Genomic DNA, 25818 nt, shown 5'->3' on the forward strand with positions numbered 1-25818 from the left:
GTACCCGAGGGTTCACAAACATCTGAGTATTTATTCGAAAAAGGTTTATTCGACCCAATAGTACCACGTAATCTTTTAAAAGGTGTTCTGAGTGAGTTATTTCAACTCCACGGTTTCTTTCCTTTGAATCACAGTTCCAAAAATTAAAGTATAGCACTAGATTCGTTTATTTTATTTGTAGCGAACAAAAATAAATATTTAATTCATCGTAATCGTAATTAAAAGAAACAATATATATATTGTTTTCCTTGTTGACATAAGTTCTCCTTGTAGATAGACAGAGGTTTCGGATAATTATATTTTTTCTTTTGTTTTTTATTTATAATTATTTATTTAATATATTAATTTAATATATTAAAATTCAAATAATATTAATTATTATTTTAACTTATATTATAATATTCACTTCTGTCGAAGTTAGTATTCAGAGAAGTATTGATTCTTCTGCTTCCATCAAATCAAACAATGCTAAAGAGATCAGCTACGCAAGCTTTGGAACTCAATCTCCAGAAGGATTGGATGAACCAGCTATTTCCGCATTAAAGCAGAGGGTAAGTGTGGACTTGTGGTATTGATAGTAGTTTCTTCTCTAGAATCTGAACTTGATAGGACATAACAAGAGCTTGAAATGGTGCAGATAAAGGAAAAGGAAGCCAGAGACAAGATGGTGGTAGTGCCCATGTTGTTGCAACAAAGAACTGAGGAACTAGATCAAGCTACTAGATCAGCTTCACTGATGGCACAACAACAACTACAAAAGGTCGAAGGAGTGGAGCTAGCAGAAACCTCTGCAAACACCACATGGAGCAAATTACAGGTAGCTTTGAAGGATAAAGCAGCAGCCAAAGAATCAGAGCAGGCATTAGCAGCAGTACTGAAAGCTCTGCAGGAGAGTGAACAGGCTGCACTCTCAGATCAATACTTCACTGTCAGCAAAAGAGTCCATGAAGCTGTGGAACTTGCACATAATAGACTAGCTGCTGCTCTTGCACAGATTGATGAGGCCAAGATATCGCAAATAAGTAGTCTAGAGAGATTGAAGGAAGCATATAGAGAATTGGAACAGCGTAAAGAACTCCTCAAAATTGCGACTGAGAAGGCAAACAAAGCTCAGGAAGAAAAATTGGATGTAGAACCAGAACTGAAAAAATGGAGAACCAAACTTGAACAGCGAAGAAAAGCTAACGATGCAGTTAAAGCTTCATCGAGTCCCCTAGGAAGTCCACAATGATGAACTCAAAAGCATTACTAAGGAAGAAAAGGATGATGTAGTTCATGCTAGGCTACGAGAGATTGAACCTGCAGGTGTGGTAGTTAACAAGGAGAAATCATTCTTTCCAGAATTGGTTCATCTCTCGTCCAAGAAAAGACATGAACAGATGAATCACGGGGGTCATTTGCATGATTAATTTGAAGCTTGACTTTGATCTGTACATGTTCATGGAGTTCATTCTTCAAGCTGCGTGATAATAAACGATTTTTATCCTTTATTAATTTTGTTGGATCGAAGTTTGCTCTTATCAGTAAATTATGGTATTCCTGTAGGAAAATTGTCGTTTGATAAAAGGTAAAAAAAAAGAGTTTAAATATTCGAAGAGTGACATTACTGCAGGAAAATTCCATCCGGGCTTCATCAAGCATGATCAGGAGCATGATCTTCGAAGTAAATATATAACATTATCAAACAATATATATAAGCGATTCAAAGGACGCAATGGAAGATATATACGACAAGCAAACGAAAGCTAAATTAAATCTAAACTATTAATTAACAAAGACACAAACTATTCGTACAAACTGAGTAATGATCTGCAAAGATCTACCATCAAATAATGATCTAGAAACAGCAGTAACTCTAGTGGCCATGCATGAATGAAACGATCTGACTAACTAAAAATTAATGCGTGATCAGTTGCCCACGCCGGGACTGTGTCCTGGCTTCGTCGGACGTGCACCTTCATTGCCCACTACGAGCCCATTACTGTCGCCTTGCTCCTCTCCTGGAGCATTAATGCTGCCTTGCAATAAAGCAGTTGCTTTATTACCAGTAAAGTTCTCTACTTGCATTGAGCCTCCGCCATTGCTCGTTAGTCTGGTGTCATCTTCCGCCGTCTTCAGAAATCTTGCTTCAACAGGGGAGAGAGTTAACAGAAGCATTACCATTATCACTACAACATACCTAATCTTAAAAGCCATGAGATCGGGTGGAATAGAAAAAATTCGAGAGAGAAACAGAGACGAGTTATATGCTCGACACTACTTAAGTTTGATGCTTAATTCTTCTCTCTTAGTGCAGCAATGGAAGCTGTTAAGTGGCCTTATATAAAAAAAGTGTTACTGATTACAGCTAGCGCGCCATATACATGTGCTTCATCTCTTTTTCGTATATACTACGTACGACCAGGTGCATCATGCATGCATGCAGGGTTTCCCCAGAAGCCATGCATCCCACTAATAAGCCAGTACTTCTCCAGCTGCACATGCTTTGCAAATCAAGAAAGATTCACTAAATAAATAGCAAAAATAATGATGATGATAATAATGAATGGGCGAGGGTTGGCGATCTCCTCTCCTGCTGTCATCAACCATCGAATGGGAGTCCTAACTCCTCGGCGAATGGAGGCCTGGTTGGAATATTCTCTGAGACACGTGATAGACCGTCTAATTTAACACGCGAATGACAAAGATTGTCGCGACAGATTCCCTAAGAATCCGAAGCTCACGTGCTGCCGACTTCAAAGATTCGATTCCTGTTGCCGGCCCCGCATCTTGTTTTCGTCCTCCGACAGAATCTTGAATTTTTAACTGAGTTGGAACTCATGGCGGCGGCTGGATCGTCGATAGATTCTCCTCCTGCGGGATCCAGATTCCGTATCGGTAGTTTAGTCTCATGGGATGGGGTGTGCGGGCGGGGTGGCCATCACGTGCATGGGGAACGTCGAATGATGTTATTTTAAAATTTTAATTATCCGAAAGGCTGCAAGAAATGCATAGTTAATTAATGGTTTAATGACAGCACACTTCGTTTGCTTTGTTAGAATATCGTTGATTTAGTGGAGACAGTTGTTAATTAATTAGTTAATCAATCAGGGGATTGTTGATATTTCAATATATATAATGCATTCAAGCTGGCTGATGGATGCACTCGTATCGATAATAAATTAAAACCGTTGTTTGACTAAGTTGCTGAGAAAAATTGTAGGATTAAGAGAGAAAATTTGATGGAGAAACATTAGACTTTGTTTATAAATTCGACAAGCCATTTTAAAGAGCTGTTTGCTCTTTTGAAATTTCGAAATAAAACAGCTAGTTTTCAATAACTCCATTTTTTTATTTGCTAAAGATGATAATTTTCTTTTAACCCGATGAAAGGATTCGATATCCAACCCAAATGGAGTAGGATATAAAAAAAAATTTAAATCCTATTAAATAATTAAGTAAGAGGATTTTCGGATTTGGATATGAATGCGAGTTTGATAAAATCATATCTATATCTGACCCAAATATCCGATTAAATTATATATATATATATATATATATATATATATATAAACTGATGTTGTTGTTAGTGTTGAGTTTTAAAAATTAATAAAATAGTGGTACTAGTTGGTACCCAATGTTGATTATCAAATTTTGATAGTTGAATGAAATAAAAAAATAGAATGATAAATAAATTGATAGTAGAATGGAATGGAAAAAATTATTAGTATAAAGGAAACTTGATTCTCCATACGAGGATGGTGATGAATATCTAATTCTCTTATAGATAGGAGGATGCAGATGAAAGTTGAATATCCAATGGAAATAATGATAAAAAATATGAAATCTGATCCAAATCTGATCTATTAATTCAGCAAATTAAAGGTGAAATCTGCCATCCAACGGTTCCACACGGTTACTTTCATGACTATATATGAGAAGGTAAATCAGATTAATTGCCGACGCCAGGGCTGTGACCGGGATTTGTCGGCTTGGCATCCTCCTTGCCCACCAGTTCCCCAGGATGTTCCTCCGAGCTGCTGCGGATAGTGCTGCTGCCTTCTACCAGTACTGCTGCCTCACTTTGCCTGATCATGTTCTTCTTGCTGCTGCTGCCATTCACAGCGTTTAGAGGTCTGGCTTTAGCAGTCAGACAGAGATTGGAGGTCAACAAAATCAAGATCACGAGAGTAGCTATAGGAAGATCAAACGACGACGACGACGACGTCTTAGTAGCCATTTAATTAGAAAACTGTAAAAAAAAAACACAAGCTAGCTACCGAGAGAGTTGAGAAGAAGGTTGAGCTTCTTGATCTGCAGAAGAGTAATTCCCATTGCAAGCTATTTATAGCCGATCGATCAAGAAAGGCATTGGGAAAAGTTTCTCTTCGCTGAGTGCATGCGCGCATGTGGCGGGCACTTTCTGCTTGCTAGCTAGCTATGAACAAAATTAAATAATGTCGATGTACTTAATTTTACAGTTGGTTTTCAATTTTTTTCTGGAATGAGTTCCTAGAGATCTGTGCTATGATATCTTTGTTTTTAAGAAAAAACAAATTAGGCAGAAGAAATTAACAAACCTTGAGTTATAAAAATTTTAAGCGTGTTGAGTAGATACTTTGATGTAACACAAACAATTTCGATAAGGAAGAGAAATGATCTGAAATAGAAAAACTAGGAAAAGAAACAGAGATAAACTAGAAACAATTATAACTTGATCTGGTCTGAAATCCAAGGATGGGTAAACTTGTGCGGGATTGTTTTCTATTGATTTTATGCTATGTCAGTTGCAATTGGATCGGGCTTCTTCAAATGAGTCGGCTTTTAGTGAGCCGACGTCTAATAGATAGGATTCTGATGAATAGGTATGAGCGGAGCCAAGATGGGGCGATGGCGGTGGCTGCCCCCCTCCCCTAATTTTTTTAATATAAGTGCAGGGATATAAAAATGAGGAGCGAATGAGAGGAGAATGGGGAGTGACAATACCACCACATCCCCTCAACATAAATATATATTTTTTCGCTTCCTCAATATGAAATTCTTGTTCTGTCTCTGCCTGTGAATCAACTTTCCTCTATTTGGTTGAAAAGGACCAACTAGAAGTCAGATGGAGATCAATGCGCAGCGAGACCTCTCCCCCTTCAATTCAAATTGAATTATAAATAACACAGTAGAGAACGGAAGGGGAAAATTTGTAAGTCAATTGTGCATACCTTCTTTGAAGAAATGACTATTTTATATATAAAGAAGAAAAAAAAAGACATTTCTCCTGTAGCAGTGGCATCCTTAGCAGTAGCATCCTTTTTTCACTTGCCGTCTTTATTTCGACGGTGATAGAATTCCGAAAGGCTATATAATCGATGTTGATAACCATCATAACTTTCCTTCATTTGTAATAGACATCTCCTTTCCTGTGTTTGTAACTGTCATTCATTATTATTAACAAGATAGCTGTTAGAATCTCTTGATATGATGCTCTTATCACAATTAACGTGCCTCCTGCTTTAGTTCACTTTATTTCATCCGAGCTAATTTCTTAGGTGAGGTCTTATATTGACTCTGCTCTAACCATGTCGAACTCAATAAAATTACTCTAAATACTATTGAGTTGTAAACATTGTCAAGCTCTCTATAAACATATCTATAAGCTATGTCAACCCCTTATGAGGTTAACTTACCCCCACCTGACTTAACTCAGGCGTAGTTGAACTCTAAATGATCCGGATCTATGTCGACAGAGTTAAGAGTATGTCACATAGAGTTTACGTTGACCTAGTCAAAGCCGTACTACGTGGAGTTTAAGTTGACCACAAGACCCTTAAAACCCTTAATCACCACTTCATCATAACTTGTAAGTAGCAGACGATTATAGTTTTTATAATTGAATTCCGTAATGGTCAAGAGTCAATCCTCAAGAGGTGATGACTTATATTTTCAACTCCGTCATACGTCATAGACTAACGTGTCTGTGTACTTGAATTAACTTTCCTCCATATCTATAGGACCGTATTGAATTGAGGTGACTTTCAAGTAGTAAAAGGAAGCGCGATAGAATTTATATGGATGTTAGCAGTAATGTAGCTCTGTCTCTCAAATTAAAGGGCGTCCAGTGCAATTAGTAAAATAAAACTCCTCGGTAATTTTCCATTAGAGACCTGGTAAACCCTGCACAGCCTGCACTGAAATAGTATAAATTAAGCTAGTTAATTAATTTACTGAACCACGTGACTGAGCGTGAGATTCTGATCTTGACCAACTTTAAGAGATTCCTAACTAGTTAAAAATAAGAGATCGATCGCATGATTTTATGATATGAAATTAATTAAATTTATTCCATCCCTTCAAGTCGAGTTGTATGTAGCTATAGTAGTGTTGGAATTAATATGCTGAGACAGATGTCACTGCTACTCTTTTTTATGGCGGCGGCGGCGGCAGTTTGGAGATGCAGATTCTGATTTGTTAGATCACATGCAGATGCATCATGCATGCACGTGTTCCTAAGAATGGCTGCGCAGTTGATGATGCGAATAATGAATCAATGACACGAGGGGCATTTCAACATCTGAGTTTATTCTCCTTTTATTTTTAATTTCAGATTTTTTAAGTCACCCAAACACTCTTAAGATTCTTAATCCATCCCTTGACCATTAACTGTATCGTACTCGACCGAATAATAACGTGATAAACTTTCAACTTCTAGTTAAAAATCCTCAAAATCTTATTGATTTAGCAGTAAGTTAAACAATTTAACCAAAAGTGAGAATTGAAAAATCAAAAAATAAAAATAAAATACACATAAAGGTGGAACCATCCAGTCGTATCTCTCTACAGTCCACTGCTTTATATGGACATCAACAACATCTTAGAGTTTATCTTTCAACTTTCTCGTGCTTATTTCCATGTATCATTTAACTTAATAATGAACTTTACAAATTACCATCAAAATCTTGGATTGGGAATCAACCTTCACCTACAACCTATTCAAAGGACAACAAAGAATAATATATTCTCGATATGTTACCATAATTGTACAAATTCTGAAATATACAGAGGACAATTTTATAAATCCTAAGATACAAAAATCAGCTGGATAAGTGGTTAGATGCACAATCCATGATGCAAAGTTAAAACCTGAATTGTTTCGAGATTTTTCTCTCTCGGTGTTGCCAGATAAATAAGGTTGCTGATTCTTTTGGAAAATTATGCTGCTGCTCTGGAATCTGAATCATTTGGGAAGGATAGCCATTCGGTAATACCTTTGAGTCCTCTGTTGATGTTGGTGCGGCGATCGTTGCTCAGGAGAAGATACGTATCGCAACAAGGTGTGGGGAGGCCTATGGTTATTGATTAGGCTTTTCCTTCAAATCGAAAATTCAATCGGTAGTCGCGTACCAGTGCTGAGAGAGTGCTTCTGCAAGAACTCTCTGCAGGTTGAGCAACAACATAATTAAGTGGTCGGTCAAAGAATCTCCCTTGAAGAGAATTCTACCAAGTATGAACTACTAACCATTAAGTAGAGTGTGAAGTTGTTGAATATCATCTGATGTGCATATATCGATTAGAGAATATATTCCAGGTTTCAGTGCTTCCTCTATCTCCCTGCAGAATGATGGCATGTTAATCCTTGGAACAGCAAGTAGATTAACTGTGCATTAGCACGTCAAGTGTATATTGCAAGGCAAGCTCTTTCAGTGAAAAATTGTTAAATTAACCTTTTGATGCCTGTTTGGAGGGGACCAAAGCCACAATATACACTGACGTAACTGGAAAGGAAGTAAATCGAAAACTTCCCGACGACATTCTTTTGCTGTCTGATCTGCAATATAAATATAGGTCATTGTAAAGTAGGTAACATGAACTACCGATAGAAATGAGCGGCAATGGAAAAGGAGATGTGTGCGCCCACATCAGAATGAGGGAAGAGATTATTTTTCCAAATTCAGCAATGAACAACGAGAGGGAAAATGTGAAAATTTGGCCGCTAGAGATTACTTTTCCTAATTGTTCATTGTTGAATTTGGAAATATAAAAAGATATAATTACTATATGATTATTGTAAAATTTTTAGTAGGTCATATAATTGATGAAAAAAAATATGATTTTATATATCAAAGGGTAGTTCGGTGTACGAAGCTCCCGCCGATATAGATCCCGGGAAAGGATCTATTGTATGCAGTTTTACTTTGCTTTGCAAGAGACTGCTTTCGCAACAACTTTACCCCTTCATGATTTTATATATTGAGAAACAATAATATAATTGAGATCAAATAATAACAACTATTTAGTTGTAGTATGCGATCCACATAAATAAGTACTATATGATATTAATTAAATAGTTATAAAATAAATAAAAACACAAAAATGATGTACATAACCAAACCTCTTCGTAGATCCTCCTCAGGAAGCTGGCACATTTGATTGCCTCATCCATGCCCCAAGTAAAACAACCTTTCCTGTATTGTGAATTTACATCAACAATCTCCAGACAGTTGAGCAAAGTAACTACTGAATCTTGGAGAAGGGCAATTGATTGTTCAACCTCACTGTAATATAAAAAGGAGAAAGAAAATATTTATCTTAGACTTGTAACAATCAACAGCATAACAGCATTTGGAAAAGGAAACAGACGAAGGGATAATATAGGTCACATGAACGAGAACTCAATAAATTAAAAAGTGAAAGCAGATAATGCACCTGAAGCACATTAAATAACATCTGATACTTCAAACATGCTAAAAGGTATACTCCAAGTTACATTCTTACAGAAAAATTCATGGCAACTAAGTAACTTCTATTGTATCAGAAAAAAGGAAATAGTTCAGCTGTTTTGTCCTAGTCAACACTTCAACTTCACCCCCATATGACAATCGTACCTCAGCTTGGTTTAATACAAATAATTAGAAACGGCCTTCAATGAAAAAGTAACCAATGAACAAATGCAATATGCATAGCTGCCTTAGAGCTCACTTTTCCCAATAATAGTGTGATTTTGAAAAGGGCGAAACAATAGCTTTCCATAGGAAATGCATGAGCCAAGCACATTGGCATAATATATTGATATACAGTCATGTTTTTTTGGGTTGTTCGTGTATTACCCTTATTTTGACACACAGTAAGCAAGCAAAAATAAATCATGATTATATAACATTGCCATAAATCAGCATGAACTAGCACTTCCAGATTCTGACTTTCAGATAATCAATAAAAGTATTTCCTCTCAGAATGCCAACTACGAAAAGAATATCTTTTTCTTTCGCCCAATACAATTACTTGGTAGTTTATTTAGTCCTAATGATTACAGAAAAAAGTTTATTATCCCAAACTAGCTAAAACTTAAAAGGCTCATGTTGTACAAACTGGAAAACTTGATCTACCCAGAAGATGCCCATAGATCTTCTTAACTGACCACAGCATATGCCTAGAGAACAGGGCTTAGTTTAGATTAACTAAAACAGCTGAGAATGCTATAATACTTCACCCAATATGGTTGCTATCCAACCACAAGAGTCCTATGTTCTGCATCAAGTCAATTTTTTTGTTATTATTATTAGTTTGCTCGTCATTGATAACAAAAATCAGATAGCTTTTTTGGGATTTTTCTAACAAGAAAATATTGACTGAATGCTTTCTGTGTACTTGTCAGTTTGACCAATCAAGGCCTATTTACCAATCAATCAACACAACGTATAACAACATTGAAATAATAGATAACATTTACAATTTACATATATAAGATATAATGTGCTTGAACTGAATCCATGCACTATATTTGCCAAGGATGCACTGACTTGTATAATGCCAGGATGTAAAGCTCTATGAATCTTAAGGCTAATGTGCTAAAACATGGTCGATCATACTACAAGAATATTATCAATGTTTTTAAAGTCATAAATTTGCCTTCACAAAACGTTGGGTATGTATGCACCATGTCATACAATGTCTTTAATTGAAAGTTCAGTAAGCTTGATTTTACCCAGATATTACAGCCCCATTTTTGGATCTTCAAACATGGAAACAAAGTAACATAGTCATGATTTTTTAACTCCTATTTTAATATATTCTTGAAAAGTTTAAAATAGACTGAGTCCTCAAATTTTTATAATTTATTATATTTCTAAGAAATAACGGGAGAAATTTTTAAAAGGTTATTAGTATTTTAAAAAATTAATTAAAGTTTTTATTAGGATAACCTATGTCATTACTCATGAAGTATAAGTCTTATTGTCAATCCAAAAAAGGAGTCAGGATCCCGATGCCATGTACCAGATAAAATTTTGAATTAATATAATTTTCCTTATAATATTCATGAAAATGATAAGCTTAATTTCATAAAAACTAAAACATTTCACAAACTTCACTTATAATCCATGAATATCATACAATATCATACATAGTCAAACTATCTCATGCTTAGAGAAGAATTAAATTATTTTTCTAAAAATAATAATTGTTGTACATCTATGTGTGTTGGAAAAAATGTCCTTAATTTATGGTCACATGAACCCTAATATATTTCCTAATTGTTCAGGCAACATTAAAAATTATTTTGACTGACATATAATATGATTTGCTAAATTCACCCTTAGTAGATCCGCTAAAAATTATTAGGTATATGTTCAAACCTTGGAGACCAAGATGGAAAATAAACCATCACACATTGGCATGAAATGGAAAGACATTTGATGAAAATTAAATGGTCACTACCGTGGCACATAATAATAGTTCTTCCATGCCTATCTATGCCTAAACGCCACATGATTATAGAAAGATTCATTCCATTGTAGTTGAGTCAAGGTCCATCCTTTCCAGGGCCATCAAACTTCATAGTTTCATTGATACAACCATCTATACATTAGAAAGTAGAGGAATGACTGTCTAATTGTCAGAAAGACATGTAAAATATGCAAACAAAATAATCAACTTTCATGCAAGCTCATCCAAATCTAACCAACAGAAGAAGCAAAGAGTATAACATACTCCTTTACCCAGCTAAATCATGATAATTATTAAATTACATAGAAAGCTCAAGCAAAAAATAGCATGAGAAATAAATATTAGAAGGTTCTAAAAGAGAGAAGATAGAATGCTTACTATGTCCGGTGCCTAAGGGTGGTGTATAAAAGCTTGCAGCATGAAATATACAGATCAACAGAGAACTCATGGTCAACCATATAATCACGGGCATCATTACAAGATCCCAATACATCTGGAGAATCAGTAGAAAAGTTGCAGTCAAGAGAATCTCTGAGTTCACAGAAGTTCTTGAAAAGTACCATTGGTACATGCAAACATTGGCTAGCATGGCATTTATTCATATGGAAAGACTGCTTCCCAGCAATTGTTATAAGAACCTCTACACACATAAGAATAACTGAACCAGCATCTGCATTAACCTCAATTTTAAGGTGCAACTTCTCCACATAAAAAATTTTTGGATGATGAATGTGCACAATTATATTGAATAAACATACAACTAGACTTGAGATTCTTTCCTTGATTACAGGCTTTTGTTCTGCAGCACATATCAAAAAAGATTAGTTTCTCACTGTCAAGTGCCAAATTAGACGATCAACACATTTTTAATAATTAAAACACCACAATTTATATTGAGTAAAGAAACTTGCATTTTGTTGAAATTATCTGATAAAAAAACCAGACATCACAAGAACCATCATCAGGTACCTGAAACATATTCAAGAACCAAATCCAAACCATCTATGCCACCTGCAACAATGGGGGATACCTTGCTTCCATCAACATTTCCAGTTCTTACTTCATAGCCAGTATGATAACCTGGCTGCATTCCAATCATTGCCCTTTCTATCGCAAGTACAACCATCTCCAGATGCAACTTTGTTGGTCTTGAAATGAATTTTCTGAATGACAATCTAAGCAACCCTTTGAATTTATTGATTTCACATTCTCTGGCATAAAGAGGCTGGCCTTCACAAACACTAATATGAGGTTCTCTCTGGAGCATCTTTGTATTTGATCCACTATCATGAGATGAAAGGGTAGCTGACTTTCCTTGCAGAGAAATGCATTTCCCAATAGCTCTCAAATGATTGTTTATAAAATGTATGTATACATCTTTTGACAAATGAGGATCGGTCAAATTGATGTAATCCCCAATAACTTCGAGATATTTCAATATACCATCTAACCAAACAAAACAAAACTGATTTGGCCTGCCAACCATTTCTGCTATTTCTTGCAGAATTACATGAGAAATTTCAAGTTGATCAGTCATAGAACTTGATGGAAACTTCTGAAAACCACTTTGAGATTCCAGTTCAATGCGAAACAGAAACATGCATCTTAGCTTAAGGATTGCTGCAGAAGAAAGAAATAACTGTCTAACCGCAAATGCTAAATAAGGTCTTTCACCTTTTAATAAACTTTGTATAAAAGAAACTCTCAGATGTTCCAGATTAGATAAATTAGTATCATAAATCGCTTTGAAAGCATTAATAACCCTCTTTTTGTGGATAGCTTGTGAGCTTTTTCCCTTCCTAATCGCAAAATGATTAGCATTTTCATCACGTGAAGGGTCTTTGTTGTATGTCTTCTCTCCTTGCTTTTGTGAAATGACATGATTTTTGACAAAAAAATGCTCTTCATGAATGGGAGCAGTTTCTGCAACTATATTTCTGCATGAACTTTTATCATGTGTATGAGTGAACAAAATACTAATGCAGGAGTGAACAAAATTCTCGAATACAACAAAATAATTTTCTAGTCTAGAGGGATGGGTGTACAACACTGGCTGTTGATTATCAGCGAAGAGTTCGCCATCCATGTTATTTGTAGCAGATGCCAGGCCCCACAGAAAACCTTGAAGACAAGACATAAGACATGATAATCTGTTCCAGTTAAAAATATAAAGATCAGTTTCCTTCTCACGCATATGTATCATATCCTTGGTAATAGTTAAATCTCTCGTCTGATCTGCCAAAATCTCAGCAAACATCTCCAAACCTTTCAAGAATTCACTGTTTCCAGAAGTTTCAAAGTGCTGGTCAGATATATTATATACATCTTCTTTTGTAGTATCGTCTTGTGGAGCAAGTTGTTTGTCAAACATTTCATTGTATACTTTAAGTTGTAATGTGCAACTCATAAGTTTTTTGCTCACTGTTAAAAATATATAGGCTGTGTGATCTATCAAGGAAAAATACATAGCTTCTACCTCAACAGAATTCATCTCCCCAAAAAATGCATGTGGCAGTCCAACTAATTCATCAACTGATTTCAAAAACCATAAAATAGTTGAATGATTAAATACAGTAAACAAATATGAGGATTTTAGAGTCTCTTCATTTTCAACAGATGCAACAAGCAGGTGTTTTATGGCACGTCGGCATAATACAAACAATCTCAAAAGATATGGAAGATGGTTGGCAGAAGATCGAGTATGACAAGTCTTTAAGATTGACATCAATACCCTGAACCAATAGATACAAAGATGAGTCAGCATTAAGAATTCTAAAGCCGCATGTGACTTAGAGATCAACATTAGCACTGACTATTAATGTGGAACAGATTACAGAAGCACGGATTAAGCTAACCAAAAAATTTTAAATAATGAATTTAAAAAGAAGAATAAGCTGTATTCACAACTAGTTGAGGTCTGATCGATAAGACATTCTTCCATTAGTTCTGTGACCAAAAAGTCGCAACTAGTTCCGTGGCATCATCCTTTTGCTGTTCCCAAAACCTCTCCTAGCAACTCTGCCCTGTCTTAGCTCTCACCTCACCTAATAAGTCATATTTCGGAATAGGTAAAGAAAATATAAAAACTTACCATTTCTGAAACAATACAGTGTGGTATGAGGATTTGGACATGGTTATGAAGCATAAAAAAAATGTGAAGTCACTAGCCTATGTAGCATGTTGTTACACAGATATAAATTATAATAAGAAATTCAGTGGTTAACACCACGCTGAAATCCAAAACCATCTGGATAAAGCTGTTGATCATCAAAAGCCACAGGTCATAGGCAATAAGAAAAATACCAGTATCACACCTAACAAAGGTGATGCTTTTTCTTGTTTTTTCCCCGTCCCCATATAGCAGGTAAGTGTGTACCTGAATACAGAATTGAATGTGCTATACTGTGTGATAAACATATATTTACTCTTCTTATCTTCTAACTCTAAAAGAATAAGTAGTGAACTAATTATCAAGACATGCTGTCTTTCATGCTGTTCATTGTGATCTTTAGTAGTGTTAAACTTGCTTACCATGTGACCACATGTCAACTGTCAAGCACCAAGATACACAAGTCTGCACAAGGATTGCTATGTTACTGGTGCATGATTTTACAATCCTTGTGCAAGCTACCAGATATACAGGCATAAATTGATTAATCAACTAGAGTCAGAAGATACTAGCTAAATAAAAATCATAGATATGGAAAAGCATCCAAATAAGAATTGTTCATAAAAGCATGATAAGAAGTTCTACTTGCACCTATCAATGTAGAAACTTTCGAATGTGTAGAAGATTTATGACAGCACAAGCAGTGCCCTAAAGCGTAGTGTGCTTCCTTAGATAAATGCACGACCACTTTTGATGTTACAAGACTAGCAGAACTAGGCAACCTAAAACATTTCCTACCATGGCCATGCTCTCCACATAACCAGATAATTTTCATTCCCGGTGTTCTCAAGCACTACAACTTAAAAGCACAAAATAAATTCAAAAGAGAATTATTTATGAACTATGTCCCACATATTGTTAGGGCCACCATGTTTGTTTTATATATATATATATATATATATATATATATATATATATAGGTGCGGGGAGGACGGGTCACACTGGAAAAATAAGGGAATATATATACATATATATCACTCAGCACTCAAGGTACCTTCATTGCCGCAGGCTATTATGGACCCAATTGTGCCATAGCTTTTTCCGATATTAGCCACCTAGGCTGCTGCTCTTCCTTGTTCAAGAAGTCCTCAGCAAGGAGACCTTGCTAGTTATATTTCCCCTGGGTTGCCTCTGTTGGTGAGTTTTCCTGTAGCTGTTATTTCTCATTTTCTTCTCTCTTCAATTTGAGGACTTGTTGCTAGTGTCTATTATGCTAGTCATTAGCAACTTTGGATATTCAGTTGAGTTCAGCAAAAAAGGATATTGCTCTAGTGCACCCTTTTCTCAGTTGAGAAATCTGAATAGGTTCGTTGTTGGCTTTTCTCTCTTGTTTTGCTGCTGGTGAATCTTCCTCAAACTTCTGCTGTGGTTGTTGGAGTTCCTTAATGATATATCACTGCTTGTCGGGCAGCTGGTGCTTTTCCTTGTGTTTGGGCTGATTGAGTATCAATTGGTTAAATAAGAGGGACTCTCAAGGTAAAATGATCTACCTTATACTTTTGGTCAAGGTTTAAAATATCAAACCGTGCCGGAGTTTCGGTCCCGCACCGGAACGATACAGTTTCGGTACCGTATCGTACCGTGCCGGTATAGTTTCGATATTTTTAAAATATAAAATATATTAATTAAAATAAAAAATTTAATCTAAATATTTAAAAATAAAAAATAAAATTTTTTGATAATTTTATAGGTTTTAATAAAGCCTATTTAAATTATCCCAAATTATAGTTTTGAACTATAGCTAGGAGTTAATTATTAAAATCCGATTAAGCCTAAAGTTTTAAAACGAAAAAAAAAAAATCGCGCGGACCGCGCGGAGCATTACCGGCCCCGGCGGAGTCGCCGGCCTCGGGCGGCGCCTCCGACGGTGTCGCCGGCTCCGGGTGGGGCCTCCGGCGGCGTCGCCGAGGCCTCGCGACACCTCCGGAGGCGTCGCCGAGGCCTCGCGATGCCTCCGAAGGCGTCGCCGAGACCGCGCGATGCCTCCGGAGGCGTCGCCGAGCTCGAGCAACGCCTTCGAACACGTTTCCGGCAGGATTTCTTGTGTCGGCGCTGTGCCGGTGCCGGTGCCGGTGCCGGTACCGGTGCCGCGGCGGAACGAAAAATTTCGTACGTATCGTCCGATACGGCACGAGATTTTAATCCTTGCTTTTGGTACAACTATTTCTTTGTCATTGTTTCCATTATGTTTGATTTGTTGGGTTGCAAGGGTGCAAACATAGTCCCACATTTAAAGTACATGGAAAAGATCATGAGATTAAAAGGATGGAAAGTATCTCCATTGGTATGAGGCCTTTTGGGGAGAGCCCAAGAACAAAGCCATGAGGGTTTAGGCCCAAAGTGGACAATATCATACCATTGTGGAGATATTTTGATTCCATCGGTACTAACAAGTGGTATCAGAGCGAGACCGCTTTTCACCGGACTAACCGCCGGATTAGCCATGATCCAGATCTAACCATGTGGTTTGAACCTTAAACAAAGGAAGTGGGTGCTCCCGTATCTGAATCAAGAGGACCAGACACCATGTGAGAAGTCCTAGTAGGTCGGGTGGACCGAGGGCAAAAAGTCCTAGTTGCGACTAGGTGGGAAGTCCTAGTAGGTCGAGTGGACCGAGGGGCAAAAAGTCCTAGCTGCAGCTAGGTGGGAAGTCCTAATAGGTCGGGTGGACCGAGGAGCAAAAAGTCCTGGTGGGTCGAGGATTCAGACATCAAAACAACGTTGGGGGGGCCTGTGGTCCTTTGTTTGAGGGGGGGATTGTTGGGATGCAAGGGTGCAAACATAGTCCCACATCTAAAGTACATGGAAAAGATCATGGGATTAAAAGGATGGAAAGTATCTCCATTGGTATGAGGCATTTTGGGGAGAGCCCAAGAACAAAGCCATGAGGGTTTAGGCACAAAATGGACAATATCATACCATTATGGAGATATTTTGATTCCATCGGTACTAACATGGTTATGGATATTGTTGAGTTGTTACAAGGTATTCAGAACCTTGCTTCTGAGCCTACCCATTCCCACTTTCATTAGGGGGCAACAAGCTAACAAGTTTCTCAGTTATCTTCTTGTATGTACCAATGGATTAGAACGCCTATGAACTAGTGGATGCTTGTATTTTGTTGATCTGATGCAAGTCTATTAGTTTGGCATTTGGGTTAATAATTGAAATTATGTTTTAGGCTTTGTCAGTGTAAAGGCAATATAATGTCTAGTGGCATTAGTTTAGGCTTACTTGAAATTAAGTTTGGCATTAGTTCTAGGCTTAACCCTAGTGGCATGCTTTACGGATATGTTGTAGGAGAGTGGGGTTGGTATGTATAGTTTAAACTCTTGCTAAATTGCACATGTTGCTATATAATGTCTTCCTTTGGTGTATCCTGGCAGATCCCCAAGTCTAAGGAGTTTTAGAGTTTTCTAGGCAAACTGAGGTGATACGAGCCCTCATTCAAGTCAGTGCTTTCCTATTTGTTTCCATAATAATATTCTTATGCATGATTAAAGTGATGGAATGTAATTTCCAAGATTATTTGAATGTGCTATTCTCAAAAGAGGAAAAGATTAAAAGATCTTTCATATTGAAACAATGGCTAAAGATAAATGTATCAGATTTATCAAAGAAAGAATTTATTATTTTGTTAAACTTGTTTATGCTATACACTTTGTATTGATATATACAAGCAATGCACAAGGGAGGATTTTGTTTTGAAAAACATTCTAACCTCTTGACTTTAGTACTTTTTTTTACTTTGCTAGTTCTTTTATAATTGTTCTAATTGTTTATTCTTTCGTACTTGTTTAGCTTCGATACTACTGATAATTCAAATCTTGATAAGTAATGATAACCTAGTCCTTTAAAAAAACTTGAACTATCTTGAGAACTATAAAGAATTAAAATATGTAACTATTTACACAAAACTAATAGAACAATGGATGAATGATTTACTAAGTGGATTGCAAATCATACAGGTTGTCTATTTGAGATGCATTTTTCTACCTTGTGAATTGTAGGTCATTCATCCTTATATATATATACATATAACACATTTCACATTGGGTGGATTATGAGATGTTAACCATTCTATATATGATGCATTTTTTACTACATGAATTGTAGGTCATCCATCCTCTATATGATATATATTGATGAAAAAAAAGAAGATAAAACTAAAAGATAAAACATGAGAAAAGGGTGAACCTGCCTAAGAGAAGAGAGATGACTATGACTGATCATTAGTTGGTCTCAAAAAGTTATGAAAAAATTTATTTAACATGGTAAATATTTTATGTTTCCTTTATGAGATAGTGTATCATGCACATCTTTCTTATCTCACTTTTCATTTGTGTGCTCACGCCCACTTCCTTAGACCTCTAAGGTCACAGAGTTGAGGTGATCTCTCAAGGTTAGATTTTTTACTAGCTCATGCTTAGAGACGCCTGTGTCTATGTTGGAGATGTATTTTAGTGCCCTTTTATTTTCTTTTGTTGCATAAGCATTTTCCTTTTAGTGTATTTTGCTTTTGTAGGCATGTGTCCAGTTTTGTTTCAGTGTGAATCAACTATTTGTGTCAGCACATTTCAATTTAAATTCCACATTTAATATTATTACAGGTATATGTTTGGTGTCGTTATTCTATGATTATGGTTATGATGCAGTGATAGAATAGCTGCTAGTGAGGAATCTATCCCTTATATAATGAAGTGTTTCAGGTTCTACCATTGTATGTACCTAATGGCTAGTCCTTAATACATGTATTAACTGACTAAAGATAGCGCTCCACCACAAGGCACAAAAAGATTCACAATCAAATAGGAAGCAACTTCGATGGACTTTCAAAATCTCTATGAACAATAATAGTTAAAAAAACGATAGTATGAAATACTATGCATTAATGGAATAAGAGAGTATATAGCATATAAGGAGAAAACAAACTTCAGAGTTTTCCTACCTTTCAATGTTCAATATGTATGTTGCATAATCAGTGAAAGCGGTAGTAGTAACATGAACTGCAGGCATTTTACACAAGAGATGAAGCAAATCTTCACAACCTTTGAGTTGGATTTGAGATGAAGTACATGGTTGTCGCCTACATATGTCAGAACAAGTGCAATTTGGTACTGGCAGGGAAGAGCTACCACTAATATCAGCCACCGCCCCTTGAACTAATGTGTTAAGGATCTCTGACCATTCTGATAAAGAATACAAATGTTTGCAGCTTGCACTATAATTATTTGCTAAATCTGTGAAAGATCTCTTTAGAGCACGGCAGATCCTTGAAGTTAAGTACTTGAATAAAGCCTAGAATATAAAAAAAGTGTAAGATCTCCAAAAGCATCTAAGATTAACTCAAGACAGAGACATTGTTATTAGAAGGGAAAAAAAGAAAGGATAACTTAATATTTACAAAGTTTAGAAAAGGAATAGGCTGGATCATGAAAAAGTAGACTGGAATGTATTGATTTGTGTCTCCCTGTTTGTAAAACTTCAGCCTTAAGAAACTATCTTGCTATCCAATTACACTGTAATATAGAGCATTACTTACTGGTTGCTCATAGAGAATGCTGTCGCTGATTAGTTCCAATGCCACTTTGTGCATATTAACGTTCCAGAATAAAGATTCACCGATGCTCGATTCCTCCAAAACACTTCGGCAAGGCAAGGAGTATAGTAGCAAATGAGACAAAAACACCTTAAGATACTTACTAGAGGCATGAGTGCACCAAACATCAATATTCTGGCACATAAGTAACCAAAGTTGACCAGGTAACGAATTCCCATAGAATGAGCAAACATCATTGCCCAAGTTGTTTCCATCTGAAAGTGATATCGTCGTCTCAGAAGAATTGAAGCTTTGGTTGCATATGCACTTACCATGTGAAGCCATATCTTGTAGATTACTAGTCAAGAAGTTAGTCAACTCGGTTGCCTCACTCCTGGAAATTGCAATGAGTCTGTTCAATCGTTTGCTTGATTTACGGACATCAGAATTTTCAAGCAGAATTTTGCTTCCATGTGAGCCTTCTTTTTGCAAAAACATGTACACTTTAAGCAGTCTATTCAAGTCGTTTATCCTCTGTAATACCATGACAGCAATTGCACGATAAAGATGTGTGTATGCTGGAGAGCTACTTGACAAGAATGGTTCAGAAAGAAATTGGATCAAATTCATGAGGGGAATGGAAGGGTTAACTATCCATGAAAAATAACCATTATCTAGGAATTTCAACTTATTTCTCCATTCCAATCCATGAGATACATAAAATAAGTTCCCCATTGTATCTGATGCCTTTCTTGCTGAAGTAGGCGGCATAAAGCTAATTGATTGTCGGTATAAACTTCTACAGGATGTATAAACTCGAAAGATAAACACAAAAAACCAGGACATAGAAATTGGAAACATCTGTTGTCCATTTTGAGATTGAATCAAATCATTATTCAATAACTTCTGGCCTGTGATACAGTAGGTAAATTCATTGATACCATCTGATGGATTTTGAACCAAATAACTGAAACTAGGCCTTATCCCTTTCAACAGACTCTCAACAGAATTTCCTACAATGAGACTATTTGTTACAGTAACTGTTAGCGAATCCAGTATAATTAAGTATATTTCTGACAGAATTCTCCCTAAGATTTCTACCTTAAGATCTGATTCCAATATTTTGCTATTTGAGGTAGTTGTTTCTCCCACATAAGTATCGTCATGCTGACCATTTTTTATCCATTCTAGTGAGTCAGTGATATCAATATTTAGCTCCTGTATGCATCCATTTGCTTGCCTTTCTGGTATTGACTTGATAGAATTAGACATAGCAAGTTGAAAGGTTTCTGAACTTAACAAGGTTGAAATTGATTTTAAACACATTCCAGAGTTCAGAGATGATGAGGCAACAAATACAGAATTTCTGGTTGAAACAGCACTATTGCCTGCTGGGAATAGTCTCACAGCTTTACACAGTGCAAAAATGGGACCATTAACCTGCAGAAAGATAAAAAATCACTATTAAGTCATGTGGCATGAAAACTAGGAGGCCATTTTCTGAAAGAAAAAGAAGAGAAGTTGTGTAATGAATGGAGACAAAAATAACTCCTTCGACCTTTATTTGAATGCTCAATTTCAATTCTCACATTATAGATAAAAAAAATTAGTATGCATTACATACTAATAAACATTATGGTTATCCATGTCTCAAAATTATCAAAGGACTATTACTGATAACTTGATAGATAGAGCAATTAAAAGTTAAAGGCTATTGCAAATTCTTGTTAGCTAGAAAACCCTCCACTCCATTATCTTATAAGAATGAAATTTATCAAGAAAAAATGCTCATAAAGAAAAGACGGATTTAACAAAACAGTTCAAATTTATCAAGAAAAATTATCTAAAATATTTGAAAAATGCTAGTATTTCATGTAACAAAGATCAGGGAAGTTATTAAGAAACAACAGAATTATCTAGAAGAAACAAAAAAAAAATCTAGTGTTAGGTTCCTGTACCGTGCAAAGGATATGACTAATGGTACTTGACCAATCTACATATGCATGGGGTAGGCCACCAGTTTGCATGAAACATAATATTTTGGTCATACTAAATCCACGTATGCCCATGAAACCACCCTGCATGATTACTCACATATAATATAAATCCATAATGTTCCGTCTTATCATATTTTGAAATGAAATAACCATTATTTAGTAGGACAACCAAGAACCAATTGATTAACTAATGCCTCCAAATTGCATGGTATATCATGAGTACCTTTTTTTGAAGTGTCTGAAGGGGCAGAATAGGTTGGAGAACTCAGAACTTCAGTATCTTAGTGTTACTAGGGAGCATTACCAAAACCAAATTGAACAATAGCAGGGGGGGGGCAAAATAGAAAGATGGAAGCAAGAAAATTTTGGCAAATTTGAGTCTAATATTTTGAACATAATCAGGAGTGTCAAGTATCCTAGAAGGTGACAAAAGAATCTGCAAACAGAAAAGGAAAAAGGAAGAAGAGAGGAATCAAGAGTAGGACTATCACACTCATCCATAACTAAAAAGGAGTCTACTTTACATCAAAGAAACCAAGTGACCATATTGTTTTGTAGAATGGGAATTGATATAAGTCAGTGTAACATTTATATTGGAAAAAAGGACTGATTATAGTCTTGACCAGCAGCCAACTCTAGCATCTAGGATCCACTAGCAAAGCTGTAAATGTTTTTGGATTATAACATTCAACCACTCAAATCAGAGACAATAAGACATCATGTATGGGGAAGGTAACTATGTTAAACAAATCTTAGCCTCTTAGGACATTGTGGGGAAACAAGTCAGCTACTCTAAACCATTTTCAAAACTTCTCAGTCAGGCAGCACAATATAAAAAAACTACTGACACAATGTTACTTCTATCCTCAAGGGAAACTGAACTGATAAATTAATTTAGGGTTAGTTAAACGTCACAATGATATTTGTCTAGACTCTCACTAGTCAGAAATAAGTCTACATTAACAATTTGCATATAATATAGGCAGGCAAAACTGACACACTGAAAGAATAATGACAGAACTATTAGTAATTTTAAAAACTTTTTGTTGCTCTATAGCACAATTTTTTTTCTACAGCAGTTTCAAAACTCATAATGGTGAATGATGGCCCACAAGATCTCACTAACCTGGCGAAGCTCACTGTATATGTTGATCAGCTGGCAGGCGAGTTTCAAAATCTCAGAAACCAACAAAGCACAAGGCTTTATATCAGATAAAGGCATTTGAACAGCCAAGTATGAGAACATCATTAACCATAGTTCTACGAGCTCATCCCCAACAGCCTTATACTCAATTTCCAAAAAAGATCCAACTGCAATAAATATCTCCTTTGCTATCAAAGGCAAAACTTTCTTAATTCTTACATTGCCCAGGTGTAAAATTGACAACCAAAAAGAATAAAAGTTCCTAGAAATAGAAATGATTATGTCACAGATCTCTTTCAAAAATTTGAAATGAGACTCTTCAGAAGTATCCTCTGTAGGAGCATATATTTTCTCATCAATAAAACTTGCAAAGATTTCATTTACAGACTTCAGCATGCAGTGCCCTTCTACCAACTTGATTTCTAGGAGATCTTCATTCCATGAGAAGTCAAACTCCAGACACCTTCTGCACTCAAACACCAGAGGTTTCAAAAACTGTGTAAATACTGCAAAGAGTGGTTTGCTAGTCCCTTCACCTTCTTCAGGATGCTTCCCTGAAGCAACATTGACTTTGGATGCTAAAGTACCAACATTTTGATTTTTAGCTTTGTTGATAAACAAACAAAGCAGGTATCCAAAACCACCAAGTGGCACTGCCTTCTTCTCTGCAATCATCTTATCTAATCTTTGAAAGAAGTGTCTATGATAACTCTCATTAATGCCTTTCAGGCATCTTCCCTCCTGCTCAACAGTTGAATTCCTGAAGCTTAAAAACCCACCAATATGTGCTGGATGAAACAACCCATTTGACAATACTTCTTTGACCATGTCCAACAGGCTACCCACTCTTTTATGTTTCCCTTCATTCACTCGTAACTTCAATAGAACAAAAAGTTCAAGCAATGGCTCAAGCAACCTATCCATAAAGGGTCGAAAGACATTTCTAGGGTTTGTGTGAAACCTGAGGAAGCCAGAAAAGTTTTCTAGGAGAAGAATCGCAAGGCTAAGAAAGATTTCTGCATTGGTAGACTTGAGATCATCATTTGTCAAAACCTTGAGAACAAGATTAGCAACCTCCTTGGCACATGAAACCCAGAGTTCAACACCAGCATTGTAGAAAGTCCTTGAATTGGATAAATGAAGAAAAGAGAGGCACTCAAACAACTGTTTAAATAACATAGGGCAGTCTCCCACGTACAATGAACAATCACCAGCAATGAGCAACGCATGCTGCAATACATGGGTAATGGCTCTAAGAAGATTTGGCGAAACGCTAGAAGAAGATTTCTGCAAGCAAACTTTGAGAATGGCCCAGCATCTATAGTCCAAACTAGGATCACAAATCTCTGAGTTTCTTATAGCACTCTCTGAAGAGATTAAATGGGGCTGAATCCAGTCAATGAGATTAGAACACAATCTGGGAAGCCGGATAACATCAGGTCTTCGATCATTGCCGTCATCGGTCGTTGTCAGGTAGTTAAAAGCAATCTCAATCTTGCTGCATCATAATCCTAAAGTGGATTCAAGCAACCCAAGAGATAAATTTGGAAGGTAAAAATACAAGTTTTAGGTAGAAAATAAGACCTTCCGAAGGAGGCATCTTTGCTCTGGAGATAGAGAATGAGATCAAGATTCGCCCACGCTCCATGTGGAATGGTTCTTCTCTTCTTTGTGTGCTCCATGCTCTTTTCTACCTCTTCTGCTTCGGATGCTAAATACCGTTTCCGGTGGCCAACCCTGGGGCTTTCTGGAAGTACTGAATCAGTGTTTGCCATGGCAGAGCTCTAGGTCCTGTTTACGAAGGGGAAATCCGCAAGGAAGGAAGGAAGGGCTCCGATTCCGAGGAACTCTTATTGTTGCGAGGAACCCGGAATTATTCGATATTAGCCCACGAGCGGCGAGGTCGCAGGAGAGAGCTATCGGCGAGTGTTCCGAAGCGGGTGGCGAATGTTCTGAGCGGCCAGAAAAGTAAATGGCACAGACGAAGTGGATTGTCGTGATCGCTGGCGCTCCTTGCGGTCGAGGCCGCGGTTGCAACTGCGGACACGGTCGCAGTAGCCGGTGGATATCCGGACGCGTCGCTGGCACTACGTGGGAAGAGATGGAGGGGCGACGGCGTCCTAATGAGGGGCTACAACGGCGTGTGAGCGAGCGGCGAGTGCGAGCGCGAGCGGCGGGCGGCGAGTGCGAGCGGCGGGCGGCGAGCGGCGAGCGGCGGCGGGCGGCGCCTCCTCTCCCTCTCCTATCCCTCCTCACCTGAGGATATCGATTTGAACGGTTAAGATGGTGCTCCTGTTTAGGGCGGGCGCCGTTTCGATTGTAAGATTTATTCCTGATACAGATAATTTTTAAAATATTCAGTGCCAAATGGGAAATTTTAAAAATAGTTAATTATATTTGAACAATTACTTTAAAAATCCTTTAAATTTTTAAAACTGCAATGAAATTCATCTCGACTAAAATACGCTAATGTCCTTGAAAAATAATAATAATAATCATAAGGATAATTTTCTGAAACCGTTTAATCAATTTTTCTAAATACTCCAACTATCTATCATACTTTCATATTTATCAAAATATATATTCAATTCTCATTATACCACTCTTTTATCCGCAGCAGGCTCCAATGAATCATCAATAAAACATTTCAAAACTAAGTTAATTGTAAAAATTTTATAATTTTCTATTTAGATTATGAAATTATGATTATACTAAGAATGATGTAAAGAGTACAATAAATTTAATTTAAAATATTTTTATGATATTTAAGATCATCAATAAATTTTAATCAAACTTTGATGATTCTATAGTATTCAAAATTCTAAACTCTCAACGTTGTCTAACAGAGGAGATCTAAGAACCTTTTGATGATGTTGGTAAGTGAGTATGATAAGTTTAAACTCCTTAACTTGTGTCAAATTATTTCAAAATTAAGAAGATTTCAAAAATCTAAGTCTCTTGATCAAATATACCTATATATAATTGTCCCGTGACCATAAATGGCTGCAACACAAATGTGTATTTAGAACACTGCTTGGCACAATTTTAATTAACACAAGGAGAAGGAGACATGTAGCAGTGACAGAAATAGGACAAAAGGTGAATGAAGTTTATTTGAATCAGTATGTGGATTAGTCTCTAATATCTTACCTTGCATTAGAAATTTAATCTGTTTATCGAAACTCAGACTCATGTCATCTTGTGAAGTTGATAGGGATTAATCACCTTTTGCTTAAATGAGACAGTGAGAATCTAATCTGGATAAGATAGACAGGTC

The 25818-nt window shown here is 36.6% G+C and overlaps 2 protein-coding genes across 2 annotated transcripts; one reads left to right on the top strand and one right to left on the bottom strand.

The window, feature by feature from the left end:
- Positions 1-410: 410 nt before the first annotated feature.
- Positions 411-1442, top strand: LOC141826043 (protein WEAK CHLOROPLAST MOVEMENT UNDER BLUE LIGHT 1-like). Its single transcript, XM_074713296.1, has 2 exons — positions 411-551; positions 638-1442. The coding sequence occupies exon 2, from the start codon at positions 665-667 to the stop codon at positions 1229-1231; it is 567 nt and encodes a 188-aa protein (XP_074569397.1). The 5' UTR covers positions 411-551; positions 638-664; the 3' UTR covers positions 1232-1442.
- Positions 1443-6875: 5433 nt separating this feature from the next.
- Positions 6876-24586, bottom strand: LOC141827802 (uncharacterized). Its single transcript, XM_074715129.1, has 10 exons — positions 24126-24586; positions 22524-24039; positions 19404-20840; positions 18810-19159; positions 11662-13424; positions 11071-11491; positions 8360-8522; positions 7692-7795; positions 7487-7578; positions 6876-7403 (listed from the first exon to the last, which is right to left on the bottom strand). The coding sequence occupies exons 1-10, from the start codon at positions 24314-24316 to the stop codon at positions 7327-7329; spliced, it is 6114 nt and encodes a 2037-aa protein (XP_074571230.1). The 5' UTR covers positions 24317-24586; the 3' UTR covers positions 6876-7326.
- Positions 24587-25818: the final 1232 nt, after the last annotated feature.

This window comes from Curcuma longa, chromosome 4 (genome assembly GCF_044706935.1).
Source record: "Curcuma longa cultivar G26 ecotype Majalengka, Jawa Barat chromosome 4, ITB_CL_G26_1.1, whole genome shotgun sequence".
Taxonomy (NCBI): domain Eukaryota; kingdom Viridiplantae; phylum Streptophyta; class Magnoliopsida; order Zingiberales; family Zingiberaceae; genus Curcuma; species Curcuma longa.